The 15,337-nt window shown below is 40.2% G+C and overlaps 1 protein-coding gene across 1 annotated transcript; it reads left to right on the top strand.

Annotated features, from left to right (window-relative positions):
• The first annotated feature begins 7,617 nt into the window (after window positions 1-7,617).
• Window positions 7,618-14,353, top strand: LOC119246456 (olfactory receptor 1009-like). Its single transcript, XM_054695955.1, is given in 3 exon segments — window positions 7,618-8,080; window positions 14,032-14,100; window positions 14,103-14,353. Coding segments are annotated over 3 exon segments (783 nt in total).
• The last annotated feature ends 984 nt before the right edge of the window (window positions 14,354-15,337 follow it).

Consider the following 15,337-nt stretch of genomic DNA (forward strand, 5'->3'; position numbering starts at 1 on the left):
ACGGGTTCCTCTAGTCCATCATTTGGACAATTGTTGTAGACTCCTAACCAGTCTCACTGCCTGCAGGCTTGCCCCTGACCAATTCCCTCGCCCCCATTCTGCTGCTTTGTGATTTTTCTAAACAGAAGCTTGACCCCATCCCTGGTCTACTTTACACTCTTCACTGCTTCTCATTGTCCCCGGAATAAATACCAAGTCCCTTAATTTACAAAGTCTCCACAATCAGAATCTCACCTTTCAAGCCTTATCTGTCAGAACTTCTGTACCTTTACCCACCTCATATCCTCCCCTTTGCACTCATGTCCTCATCCACATGCCTTCACTGTTCATCAGTGAGGATTTCTCACTCATCTTTCTAGTCATGACCTGCTCCTGAGCTAACAGGAAGTGTTCACTGCTTTCTTGGAAGTTGAGGGCCAGCGATTGAAGCATACGCTCACCTTATAGTTCTGGATTGTCTTATTCCATTTCACATTTCCTATGCCCATTTATTGCTTCTCTACTAGACTGTATGCCATGGAGTTCAGGACAAAGGTGTCTCAGAGCTACGTAACCACTTTGCTGGCAGGAAATATTCATTCAATAAATGTCCATGGACGAATAATCAACCAAACATCCTGTGTCCCTGATTTGTATCATGGGCATTTTGTCACTTCTGGACCCACTGAAACGTCCACAGCTTGTGACTAATCCACCTCCCCCACCAGGTCTTGGGCTTCCTGATATTACTCTGATGTACAAGAGAGTAATGACCAGCACCTCTGGGTTAGTGAGTACCTGCATCCCCAGTACTGTTTTTGTTTCTTTTTTGTTTTTTTTAAAGGATTTGAAGATTTTTTTTATTTATTTATAAAAGCACTGGATACAGTCAGAAGCACGAGAAGGTGAGAGAATTCACCAGAGCCAGAGCGGGCAACAGAGCAGGCAGGAGGACTGAAGTACACTGCTGAGGGGAGCAGCGGGCGGCAGGATAGGTTTGTGCACCATGTGGGACCCTCCTCCGGTGGCCGGGGAGGAGCCAGGGAGCAGCTGGCGATAGAACCTGCCCTGCAGTGGCTGCGGGCAGCTTGGAAACACAGCGCTCAAACGCTGTGCCACGGAGGAGGCCCAGTACCTGTTATTTTGAACCCAATGTGCATCTCATTTATAGACAAGAGACGGAGGTTCTGAAAGATGCAGCAATTTGACAGGAGAACCTGGAAAAACGTTGTTTTTGTTCTGCAATTAAGAACACAATACTCTCAGGAACAATGAAGCACTTAAGAACATGTAATATTAAATAACAAAATTATGAAATTTGAGCTAACACATACATATAATTGAATCCTGGCCCTGCAAATATACGATAGACATTCTTTTCCATGATATTTGAAACATTTTCGAAATTATAAAACAAGTCAAATATCAAAGTAAGTCTCCAGAAATTTCAGGTGAGCAGTATTGCTTTAATATTCTTCTCAGACAAAAAGCAGTAAGACATAAGTTGATTTTAAAAAAAAGACCTCCATGTATTTGGATTAAAAAATATAGACCTATGAAAAAAATGCAGAAGAAAATAAAAGAAAGGAAAGAAATCTCAGAACAGAAATTAAGATATCAGGACACAAAACTCAAAATGCCTTAATAAGTCAAGCTGAAAATTTACAACTTTAAGCTAGGCAATACTCAGATAAGATTAGATCAGAAGACTAAATCAAGACCTGAATAATATTATTAGCAATTACTATAGAAACAAAAAATAAATATTAAAAATACTTAAAATAAGAGTATGCCGTGAAATATAAAAACTTTAATGAGTTGGACTGTTGTATAGAAAACAGAGTCAAAATTTTATTTTTATGTGGGAAACATGGATAAGCTATTAAATGCTGAGGAAAGTCAATCAGTAACTGACCCCTGTGCCACCAATGCCATGTGTAAGTTATGATGTCATTAAACTTAGTTTTTGAAAAATTCATGAATTGAAATTGAAGACCTGACACCTCATGTGATCTTTAGGGTGGTATTCTTTGTGTATTGAAGATTATGTAACATTTATTGGATTTTCTTTTAGTAAGTCTTCATGCTTCGCCTTAGTGATGAGCCAGCTGGCCATTAGGGAGGATTGCCACTTTGGTGAGCTGTCCAGTTGAAAGACTTTTACTATTTCCCTACTACTGAGAGCTATCTCGCAGATGTCTTTGCCTCTCCCTGATACCTAACACAGTCCCTCACATGTGTTTGTAAGTCATACTCATAGGTTTGTCGTTACTTCATTTATTCATTCAATTAATTCTCTTCAAAAATAACCACATTTTACTGCAAATATACAGTGTTTCAGGTTGTTCTACTTTATTTCATAAATTTTTAAATATCTTTTTAAAATTTTGTCCTTTCTTTTTTTTAGAAGAACTGGGGTGTAAGCCAGGGGATTGAGGGGTGAGAGGATTCACCAGAGACAGAGTGGGGAGCTGAACAGGTGGATCGACTGAAATACACTGCTGAGCGAAGCAGCGGGCAAGACAGAGGTCCGCTGTGCCATTTGGGTTAGCTCCCTGGCTGGGGACTGAATTCAGGCCATAGCAGTGGTAAGGTTGAAACTTAACTCCTAGGCCACCAGGTTGGCCATGTCAAGTACTTGTACTTTAAATAGACTGCTCTGGGATGCCCAGAGATCTGGGGCGGCTGTTGTTACTATGGGACATGAGGCCAACGTCAAATGACCAATTTCCATGTGAACTTCCAGGTTATGACCTAATTGATATGCTTGTGAAAACTTTGAATAATTATTTTCTTCCACAAATTACTTTTGATAAAGTTGCATGATGATAAGGGAGATTGTTCTTAATGACAATGACAATGAATTCACTACAGCCTGAAGTCATTGCCTCCTCCTTTGTCAATGACCACCATTCTCTCCTGAATTGAAGCAACAGCCTCCTCCCTGGACTTCCTACTTCAGTCTTTTTCCCCACCTCTAACTTAGCATTTATTTACATGGCTAACCAAAGTGTGTAACTTTCAAAAACACAAACATAAGTATGCCAATCTCAATTTAAAATTCCTGTAGTGGCTTCTCCTTGACACAGAGATAAAGCCTACACTCCTCAGGATGGAAATCTGGGCACTCCATCTTTTGTGTCTGTCATTTCTCTGGCCCCCCTCTCCTGTCACTCCTTAGTGAATATTCCCTCTGCCTGAAACTCCTTCTTCCCCTTATTGATTTGAAAGGCTTCTATTCATCCTTCAAGACCTAATATATTATTAAGATTAATGGAATAATCCATGAAAAGAGCTTTTCGAAAAAATAAAAACATCCCATCACAGATGACAGGTCCCCCAGCAGACCTTCACTCTTACTACTTCCCCTCCAAACTGATTCCAACACTCCATTTCTGTGCTCTATCCACTTGCTGCAGAGTCCTGTGTTGTGTTTATCTTCTTGCAATTCCCTTGCTTTATTTTTATGTCTGTCATTTCGCTAGTCTTGGAGCTCCTACCTCATATATTCGGCTTTCCATCCTTTCTTCAGCTCCATATCCCCAGCATTTAGAGTACAGTCTCACTCAGAGGCAGAGTCTGATAGTACTTTTGAACTTCATATCCAAAGAGTGACGATGATGATGGACTGGAATACTGGGCTATTCTCATATTTTTACAAGAGCATCTGTTTTATGTAACGCTTACTCAGCATTAGAGATGTTTACACAGTTATCAAAGAACCACATGAGAGGACTCAACAGGTACTACAGAGAAGTTCCATCATCCACAACCAGCTTTTTATGTACAACCTGAATTCAGAAAAATCACAAAACACCAACACCGAAAAATGTACTCAGAGGAAAAATGCACTGTCAACAAAGGATGGGAAATTATAAAGGTGACTGACTGAAAAAACTACCACAGACGCCTTCTGTAAAAGATTTTTAATTTGATTATCTAAACCAAAGTGTAACAGTTGTGTTTTTAATTAGGACGTAGTATTCACTTAAAATTGACTGAAGGCATTCAGGGAAAAAGATCTGGATGTTTTCAGATTATAGTTAATGAAAGTTTACGTCCAGGTGTAGAAATCGAGACATCTTTGAATTTATACAAAAATCTAACTCCACTTCTGTGATCACCAATATCAGCACACCCTTGAATATGAGATTAGCATGAAGCATGTAATTTCGAGAGAATTTCCCACACGTGATCTCCTTTGAGTCCAACAACAACCTTGAGGTCCACAAAGCAGTGGTTATTAAGCCCCATTCAAAGCAGAAAAATATGGAATTTAGTGAAAATAAGTAACACACCAAATTGTGTATATAGTGGGAGGTCCACATTCATTGAATGGAAAAATAAAACATGCATAAAAACAAGACCTCCACAACTCAAATCTGGTTTGGAAAAAATGGAATGAGTATGACACAAGGCAACTGGTCACCACACACATTTCAGGTATAAGAATATTTTATTAGGACAGTGAGTGGCACTCAGAACCATTACTGACCAACCCCCCAAAAAAACTAATGAGATAATTCTTTTCTATTTAAAAGTAATTTACAGTTTACCCTCAGAGCAAAGAGTTGAGTAAACAAGATGTTATGAGAGATCACAAACTGAGAAATATACACCATCTTACGTATTTCCCATTTTGCCCATAACTACTAGATACCCTAAATTTGAGAAAACAATTGTATTTTAATTGAGACTGAGGATATTCAATATAACTAATACAACCTTTTATTATAACTAATAACACGATATATCTCATAGACATTCGTTTCTCCCAACTGTTTGCAAAACATCTCAGTACTGACTACAGGTCCCCAAACTCTTAGCATGAGTCAATGAAAACATCCTATTGGGACTGGCTCTGCTCACTGCTCCAGCCATCTTGGACGTCACAGCTGCTTACCCCTGGGATTACAGTACTCAGCATCTCAGGAGACCAGTCAAGAAGGGAGAAACTTGGAAAAATTAATGATTCTGCCAATTACACAGACATGGCCATGCCCAGAGTAGTGAGGGGGTTGTATAACCAGACGCTTAGTTCCAGAGTCTTCAGTGCTATTGGCACATGTACTTTTCCTTCCACCAAAGGAACATCCGAAGGAGCCCAACCACCAATGCTGGTCTGAAGCATTTTGGACGAGTGCAGAAAAAAGAAATTGGCTGCTGAATACTCATGACATCTAGAGATATTCAAAAAAGAAAGGTGGGTGATCATGGACAGGGTTGTGTATAGATGGAGTTTATAATGTTCCACATTACCAGCCATCTCTAGTTAGCCTCTACTTCGGCTAGACTTCCAACTGGAGACGCCAGTGGTGTGTAGAATTAGGAGACCTGGATTCTAGTTCAACAGTATTGCTGAGCATCATTGTGTATCCTGGATCTTTGTATGACTAGCTCCTCTCCAAGTGGATTCCAGCCCTTAATGTCTAATCTAATGTCAGGTCTTCAGAAAGGATTTCCCTTCCATGCTGCCTAATGTTTCCATTCCAAACACTAAGCTCCCTCTATTCTATTTTTTATTCTATTTTCTTCTTAATTACACTATTTTAGTTCTTAATTTTTTTGTTTGTTTGCTGTCCATCTCTTCCTTCGAATGCAAAGTGCTCCTAGTGCCTAGCTAGCACATTGCCTGAAACACCCCAAATACCCAATGAATATTAGCTGAATGAATGAAGGCTTGCATGACCCAAAACAAGGCACTTACCTCTTCCATAGCTTTGTATTCATCATGTGTAAAATTGAGAGAAACAGTCCCGATTATTTCTAATATTAGTGCAATAACAAGGAAAGGATAGATTTGCAAATGCCCTAAATAAAATTTAATAATAACCACAAATTATATGACTATATTTCAAAATGACAGCATGGATAAAACAGTGACATTACAACATTACAAACCTCCATATGAATGTAGATTCTTCCCTGGACTAGCTATGAGACCCTGAGCAAGGTATTGGAATGCTCCAAGCTTAAACTACCTGTAAAAAGGCAATAATAATTGTAGTTGATACTGATGTCCCAATATCTGATAATGATAATATTCATTTTTCATGAAAATAGACCATACTTCTCAGGAGAAATGAACTGAAATGCTTTATATCAATCACCCAACAAAATGTGTAGCATTTGTCAGGCACAATATTATTGGTAGCTATTAATATATTCAGGATATTAGCTAAAAGTTTTAACAGACACTATTGTATGCTGTGAAAATTTCAGTTCCCCAAAGATGGTCAGTAAGGTGACTATAATAAAATGCCAAATAAAAGCAGAGAGCCACATCCTCAGAGTAACTGAAGGGCACTGGGCATTAAGTGCAGTTTGCCTCATGCTAATCTAGTTTTCTCTTCCAGGGTCTGTCTCAGAACCCACAAGAAGATGAAGGCCAGTGTTGTGAAAGACAAGGTGGGCTGGGAAGTCCCAGGGTTGCACTCAGGGAGGTGGGGGCTCCAGGGCATCAAGTTTACAATTGTCATGGAGCTTTAGAACAATTTACTGGGCTAGCCCTGTGCATGCTTCCTGAGTATCCGTCCTGACAATATTTACACTTCAGAAATCATTTCCTAGAGGCGCATATTAGATCTTTGCAGTAATCCTGTGAGATCAGAAGAACAAGTGTGATTTATTCCCATTTCACTGATGAAGATCTTGTGACTTAGAAAGGACTTTCAAAAGGCTATAGAGCTGTAAAGCACATGGACTCAGATCTCATACCCTGGTGGATGACTCTAAATCCAATGATAAAAGTCCTCTTTGTGACCTTGTACTTTGTCCTTCAGTATCTCAGCTCCCAAGCCGAAAAACAGTATTAAAATAAACTATAGTCAGACATTGAAAATCTTCCTAGTTAACAGAAAGTATAGACGTGACCCTAAGCAGAATGAATGTTGTGATTTTTGAAGGAACTTTGGGTGAAGCTGTCCCCTGTGTCCTGATGAGGACAAAGATTCCATATTTCTGGAGACTCTTAACTCCCCCATGTGTCGAATACTGTAGACGGGACCCTGAGTTCCAGGTCTGGCACTTACACCAAAACCTGGAGCTGGTATGTGCAATTTCCTTCCCTTCCTTTCCAGTCCTCATAACTAGTCTTACAAGACTGGTGTTTTAACCCTGTTATTTTTTATTTGAGGTTTAATTGACAAATAATTGTTAAATTTCAACATAATGATTTGATACTCTTTTGCATTATCCCTGTTTACAGAGAGACAAGAGAAAATACTATAGCCCAAGGTCACAAAGATCATAAATAGCAATTTCCTACCCTTTCTTTTGACTTCAGAGACCATTAAATCTTGAAGTACATCGAACAGCCTGGATGGTGACAAGAGATGAATGAGACAGGATGAAATTTTGGCCAAACATGGGCACACACTTCGTGTCACAGCCCGGGTAGCCAGGGCAGCCCGTGCACTTCTGTTTAAGGACTTCCGCACTCCCTGTCTCACTGTGCTCATGTGTGTCCTTCTTGCAGACTTGCAGTGGCTCAACGGGAGCGAGCAACAGCAGCACGTGGAGTGACTTCTTCCTTATGGGCCTCACGGATGACCCTCAGCTCCAGCCCCCCCTCTTTGTCCTCTTCTTCTTCATCTACGCCTTCACGGTGGTGGAAACCTGGGCCTCATTGCCCTCATAATGGTCAGCCCCCAACTGCACACTCCCATGTACTACTTCCTCAGAAACCTGTCCTTTCTTGACTTCTGTTATTTTTCGGTCACAGTCCCCAAAATGTTGATGGGGTTCTTCTCTGAGTGCCAAAGCATCTCGTTCTCTGGTTGTGTGATACAGAATGCTCTCTTTGTGGGTTTTGTTGCCACTGAGTTCTTCATCCTGGTGTCCATGGCCTATGACCGCTATGTGGCTGTCTGCAGTCCTCTGCTCTACCATAGTACCATGTCCCCAAGACTCTGCCTACAGCTAGTACTGGCCAGCTATGCAGTGGGCCTGATTGAGATGGTGTTTGGCACAAGCACAGTTTTTCATCTGAACTTCTGTAAGTCCCATGTCATCACCCACTACTTCTGTGATATCCTTCCCCTTTTAAAACTCTCTTGCTCTGACACACAAATCGTGCAATGTGTCATCTTTGCCGGAGCTGGCTTTAATGTGACTGTATCCTTTTTTTTTTTTTTTTTTTTAAAAGATTTTTTTAATTAATAAATTTTATTTTATATTCCCCATACAATTGCAATCCCCCCATTCTGACCCCAATCCCTCCCCTCCCGCCCCCCACCCCCCAAAAAGTGTCTCTGGTTCATAGTTTTTGTTGATTTTGATTTTCACTTTCTTATAGTTATTCATTTTCCTGGTCCCTTATTTAAGTTTTCTAGATTCCTGCTATGAGTGAGACCATCCGGTATTTTTCTTTTTCTTTTTGGCTTATCTCACTGAGCATGATCCCTTCCAGCACCATCCATGTTGCTGCAAATTGCATGTGTTTATCTTTTTTGAATGCTGAGTAATATTCCATGGTGTATATGTACCACATCTTCTTGATCCAGTCATCTATTTTTGGGCATTTGGGCTGTTTCCAAAGCTTAGCTATTGTAAACAGTGCTGCTATAAACATAGGGGTGCAGGTGTTCTTTGGAATTGATGTTTCTGTGTTCTTTGGGTAAATACCTAGGAGTGGAATTGCTGGATCCTGTGGAAGCTCTATGTTTAGTAGGTCCAGAAATCTCCACACAGCTCTCCATAGTGGTTGGACCAGTTTGCACTCCCACCAACAGTGCAGAAGAGTTCCTTTTTCTCCACAACCTCGCCAACATTTGTTGTTGCTAGTTTTTTTAATATGTGCCATTCTCACTGGTGTAAGATGGTATCTCATGGTAGTTTTGATTTGCATTTCCCTGATTGCAAGTGATGTTGAACATTTTTTCATATGCCTGTTGGCCATTCGCATTTCCTCTTCAGAGAAGTTTCTTTTTAGTTCCTCTGTCCATTTTTTGACTGGATTATTTTCTTTGTTGTTGTTGAGTCTCATCAGCTCTTTGCAGATTTTTGTGATCAGTCCTTTATCATTAGTGTTGGGTGCAAAAATGTTCTCCCAGTTGGTGGGGTTTCTCTTTGTTTTTGTTATTGTCTCTTTTGCTGTGCAGAAGCTCTTTAATTTGATGTAGTCCCAGCTGTTTATCTTTGCCTTCACTATCACTGCTTTGGGTGATGCGTCTGCAAAGATGTCTTTGATATGCAAATCACGTAGTGTTTCGGCTATATTTCCTTCTATGTATTTTATGGTTTCAGGTCTTATGTCTAGTTCTTTAATCCATTTTGAGTTGATTTTTGTGTATGGTGTGAGGTAGTGGTCAAGCTTCATTCTTTTGCATGTAGCGACCCAGTTTTCCCAGCACCATTTATTGAACAAACTTTCTTTGCTCCAATGCATAGTCTTTGCTCCTTTGTCAAAGATTAGTTGACCATAAATCTGTGGGTTTATTTCTGGATTTTCTATTCGATTCCATTGGTCTGTATGTCTGTTCTTGTTCCAATACCATGCAGTTTTGATGATTATGGCTTTGTAGTAGAGTTTGAAGTCTGGGAGTGTGATGCCTCCATTCCCTTCTTTTTTTTTCAGGAGAGCTTTGGCTATTCGGGGTTTTTTTGTGATTCCATATGAATTTCATCAATAATTGTTCTATTTCTTTGAAGAATGACATTGAAATTTTGATTGGAATAGCATTGAATCTGTAGATTGCTTTTGGTAGGATGGCCATTTTAATAATGTTTATTCTTCCAATCCATGAGCAGGGGATGTCTTTCCATTTCTTTGTGTCTTCTTCTATTTCTTTTAACAGTGTTTTATAGTTTTCTTTGTATAGGTCCTTTACCTCTTTTGTTAGATTTATTCCCAAATATTTGATTTTTTGTTTCAATAATAAAAGGGATGTTTTTTTTGATTTCTTCTTCTTCAGATTTATTGTTTGTATATAGGAAGGCTACTGACTTTTGCGTGTTGATTTTGTATCCTGCCACTTTACTGAACTGATTGATGAGTTGAATTAGTTTTTCTGTGGAGTTTTTGGGGTTCTCTATGTATATTATCATATCATCTGCAAAGAGTGATAGTTTGACTTCTTCTTTTCCTATTTGGATTCCTTGGATGTCTTTCTCTTGTCTTATTTCTCTGGCTAGGACTTCCAGTATTATATTGAAAAGCAGTGGTGAAAGTGGACATCCTTGTCTTGTTCCAGATCTTAATGGAATTGCTTTCAGCTTTTCACCATTGAGAATGATACTGGCTGTTGGCTTGTCATAGACGGCCTTTATGATGTTGAGGTACATTCCTTGTATCCCAAGAATTTCAAGGGCTTTTATCATGAATGGGTGTTGCACTTTGTCGAAAGCTTTCTCAGCATCTATTGATATTATCATATGGTTTTTATATTTCTTTTTGTTGATGTGTTGGATAACGTTGATTGATTTTCGGATGTTAAACCATCCTTGTGTCCCTGGAATGAATCCTACTTGGTCGTGGTGAATTACCTTATGGATACACTGTTGGATTCTGATAGCTAAAATTTTATTGAGGATTTTTGCATCAGTGTTCATTAGGGAGATTGGCCTATAGTTTTTCTTTTTTGTGTTGTCCTTGTTCAGTTTTGGTATTAGTGTAATGTTGGCTTCATAGAACGTGTTAGGTATTATACCTTCCTTCTCAATTTTTTGGAAGAGTTTGTGAAGGATAGGTACCAATTCGTCTCTGAATGTTTGGTAGAATTCATTTGTAAATCCATCAGGTCCTGGGCTTTTGTTTTTGGGGAGGTTTTTGATTACCATTTCAATTTCGCTAATTGTAATTGGTCTGTTTAGGTGTTCTATTTCTTCTTTATCTAGCTTTGGGTGATTGTAGAGTTGTAGGAATTTGTCCATCTCCTCTAGATTGTTAAACTTGTTTCCATATAACTGTTCATAGTAGTTATTAATAATTCTTTTGATTTCTGCTGTGTCCGTTGTGATTTCTCCTCTTTCATTTATTATCCTATTTATTTGTGCTTTCTCCCTTTTTGCCCTTGTGAGCCTGGCAAGGGGTTTATCTATTTTATTTATTTTTTCGAAGAACCAGCTCTTGGTTTCATTGATCTTTTGGATTGTTTTTTTAGTTTCGATTTCATTTATTTCTGCTTTGGTTTTTATTATTTCTTTTCTTCTACTGGTTTTGGGCTTTTTTGTTGTTCTTTTTCTAGATCTTTGAGTTTCGAGATTAGGTTGTTTCTTTGAGTTCTTTCTTGTTTCTTGATGTGAGCATCTATTGCTATATATTTTCCTCTTATTACTGCTTTTGCTGCATCCCATACATTTAGGAAATTGGTGTCCTCCTTGTCATTCAATTCAAAGAATTTTTTAATTTCTTCTTTTATCTCCTCGTTAGTCCAGTGGACTTCCAGTAGTGTGGGTTTCAATCTCCACGAGGTAGGAGAATACCTTGCCTTCTCTTTATGGTTTATTTCTAGTTTGATGCCTTCATGGTCAGAAAAGATGGTTGGTATGATTTCAATCTTGGTGTATCTGTTGATGTTTGTCTTGTGCCCCAGTATATGATCGATCCTAGAGAATGATCCGTGTGCGCTTGAGAAAAATGTATACTCAGATTTTTTTGGGTTTAGTGTTCTATATATGTCTGTTAAGCCTAAGCACTCTAGATCCTTATTTAGAGCTTTAGTGTCTTTACTTATTTTTTGTCTTGTTGATCTATCCATTGTTGATAGTGGTGTGTTGAAGTCTCCCACTACGTATGTGTTTTCTCTGATGTCTGTTTTCAGAAATGCCAATAGTTGTCTGATATATTTTGGTGCTCCTTCGTTTGGTGAATATATGTTAATGAGTGTTATTTCTTCTTGAAGTATTATCCCCTTGATCATAATGTAATGACCACTGGGGTCTCTTTTTATCTTTTTAAGTTTGAAATCTGTTTTATCTGATATGAGTATAGCTGTTCCTGCCTTCTTTTTTGGTCCATTTGCTTGTAGGATTGTTTTCCATCCTTTAACTTTGAGTCTATTTTTATCTTTTGCAGCTAAATGTGTTTCCTGGAGACAGCAAAAGGTTGGGTTTTGTTTCTTAATCCAGCCTGCAACTCTGTGTCTTTTTATTGGAGAGTTTAGTCCATTTACATTTAGAGTTAGTATTGATATGTTAGCATCTGTATTTGCCATTGTGTTTGTCTTTCCTTTGATTTTATTTATTTATTCTTTTAGTAACTTTCTTTGGCCTTCTTTTGTTGTTATTCGTCCCTCTGAGGTTCTGGCTTTAGGACTCCTTGTAGTATTTTTTTGAGTGGGGGTTTAGTCGCAATGAAATTCCGGAGTTTCTGTTTGTCTGGGAAGGTCCATATTCTTTCTTCAAAGAGGAAGGAGAGCTTTGCAGGATAGAGTATTCTTGGTTGGCATCTGTTTTCTTGGAGTCTGTTGACTATATCCCTCCACTCTCTCCTTGCCCGTAGTGTTTCTTCAGAGAAGTCTGATGTCAGTCTGATTGGTTTCCCTTTGAATGTTATCTGTTTCTTCCCTCTTGTTAGTTTCATTATTTTTTCTTTGTCTTGGATTCTTGGGAGCTTTACTATTATGTGTCTTGCTGTATTTTTCCTTTCGTCATGGAAGTTTGGTGTTCTTCTTGCTTCTTGTATATCAATTTTCAGATCCTTCTTAGCGTTTGGGAAGTTCTCTTCAATTATATCCATGAATATTTTCTCTGTTCCTACATCTCTCTCCTCTCCTTCTGGGATTCCTATAACTCTTATATTTCCTTTCCTCATGGAGTCAGATAGTTCCCGAAGTCTTTCTTCGGTCTTTTTCCTTCGTACTTCTCCTTCCTTTTCTGTTTTAGTTCTTTTTATTTCTGTGTCTTCAAGAGTACTTATTCGTTCTTCCATTTCATCTATTCTGCTTTCACTGCTTTTCCCAGAGTTCTTTAGCGTCTCCATTAATTCTTTGATCTCCTGCATTTCTTTTACTTCCCTCTTTAGGGACTCAATTTCATTCTTCTGGTCATTAATTATTTTCCCCTTATCATTGTTTTCCTTTATGACTTCTGTCAGTTTTTTAATCACAGCAATTTTAAATTCTCTATCTGGAAGGCTCAGAAGTTTTTCCAAGTTACTGTCGTTGCAATCTGGTAGATGGTTTTCTTTTTGTGGTGTGCTATTTTGCTGAGGAGTTGCTGGGTTGCATGTTGTTTTTCTACTCCCTACTGCCTGTTTTCTAATTTGCCATATTCCTTGTGACACTGTGTTGCTGGTACTGGCCGGCATCTTGGGCAAACTTCCCAGCTCACCACTGGCTCCTCTGGGGAACTTCTGCTGGGTTCACAAGTCTCCAGCAAAGACAGGTCCCTGCTCTGTCTCCTCGGTGAGCCTTCTGCTGGGTTCACACAGTCTCCAGCAAGAAGGGTCCCTGCTGCAAAATGCCAGAGCCGGGGACGGCTCCCCTGCACGCCCGGTCTGCCCCAGCGGTGGGTGCTGCTCCCCTCTGGGCTGGAACTGCAGGCTAGAAGGTGCCCGGTGTGGGCAAGCCTCCCAGCTTAACCTCTGTCTCCTCGGTGAGCCTTCTGCTGGGTTCACACAGTCTCCAGCAAGAAGGGTCCCTGCTGCAAAATGCCGGTGCCGGCGACGCGCTCCCCTGCACGCCTGGTCTGCCCCAGCGGTGGGTGCTGCTCCCCTCTGGGCTGGAACTGCAGGCTAGAAGGCGCCCAGCATGGGCAAGCCTCCCAGCTTACCTCTGTCTCCTTGGTGAGCCTTCTGCTGGTGCACACAGTCTCCAGCAAGAAAGATCCCTGTTGCAAAATGGCGATGCAGGAACGAGCTCCCCTGCACGCCCGGTCTGCCCCAGCGGTGGGTGCTGCTCCCCTCTGGGCTGGAACTGCAGGCTAGCAGGTGCCCGGTGTGGGCAAGCCTCCCAGCTTAACCTCTGTCTCCTCGGTGAGCCTTCTGCTGGGTTCACACAGTCTCCAGCAAGAAGGGTCCCTGCTGCAAAATGCCGGTGCTGGCGACGCGCTCCCCTGCACGCCTGGTCTGCCCCAGCGGTGGGTGCAGCTCTGTGACTGTATCCTTGACAGTCATCCTGGTGTCCTACACATATGTCTTCCTGGCTATTTTCAGAATCCACTCTGCCACAGGCAAACACAAACATTCTCCACGTGTGCTTCCCACCTGACTGCTGTCAGTGTGTACTATGGAACCACCGTGTTTGTCTACTTGCGTCCATCCACTGAGTACTCAGGAAGTAAGGGCAGTCTGGTTTCTGTCTTCTACACGGTGGTCATCCCCATGCTCAACCCAATTATCTACAGTCTCAGGAACAAAGATGTAAAGGAAACATTTGGGAACATCTTCAAGAGGACCCCTCAATTCTCTCTCCCCTTACCCAGATTTTCATGATGTCCTTAGAATGGGAAGGAGAGGGAGGGGGCATATTGTTGACCATGACCATTTCACAGATATTTGTCTAGAAATTCTCAAGGTAATATGTCTTGAATCTTCTTCACAGTTGTGGAAGTTAAGTATTATATTTACACTAAGAGGTGGGAAAGCTGAGATTCTCAGAGGCTTGCTGCTTTGGGAAGTTCACAAAGATAGCAAACATTGGAATTTTGATATCAGTTCAGGACTGTCTCATACTGAAACTCTGTTCCTATTACATTCCACTGTTTTAGCACAAGGGAAGATGCCACATTCTATCTGTACTCCCGAAATCTAGGCTGTCTGGTTATTTTCATGCTTCGAAATTCCTGTCTCTCAAATTTACAGTAGATTCAGCCTCTGAAGATGCACAATGAATTCTCTACCTGTGACTTTGTCCATGCATAATCAGGTCAGTAAATTTATTGAATACTTATTGTATACAGTGCTTTACTGCAGAAAGTGGTGGCAAAGGATTCCAAGGACGAAACTATGCCCACTGCCTTTTGTCAGCTTCAAACTCAATTGGAAGCGAGAAGATTCTACCCAAAACAAAAAAAACTGACTTTTTCTTTAAATTGACGTTTTCTTTATTGAGTGCTTTCTGTTTGTAAAATTCTAAATCAGTTGTCTCCTAATCCTCCCCCAAACTTTGGGAGGTTGTTACTATTTCTCCCATCTTACAGATGACAACAATACAGCTACAAAGAGTTAAGTGAGTCATTCCAGGAAAGACAACTAATGAAAAGTGAATGCAGGATTTGATTCCTCATGTTTTTTGAAAGATCTTTAGTTATTTCCACTCTGATATATCATCTCTCAATTTCCTACTGAAAAGCTCATCAGTGAACACCAAAGAATTTAAACAGTGAGACTGGATTTCAGAGCACGGCAAACCGGATAGAGTGGGTTCATCAGAGAACCTCTAGGAAGAGATGAGTGAGAGGAATAAAGCCTGTTTAG

Source organism: Talpa occidentalis, unplaced genomic scaffold (genome assembly GCF_014898055.3).
Source record: "Talpa occidentalis isolate TD23 unplaced genomic scaffold, MPIMG_talOcc4v2.1 talOcc4.15, whole genome shotgun sequence".
Lineage (NCBI taxonomy): Eukaryota > Metazoa > Chordata > Mammalia > Eulipotyphla > Talpidae > Talpa > Talpa occidentalis.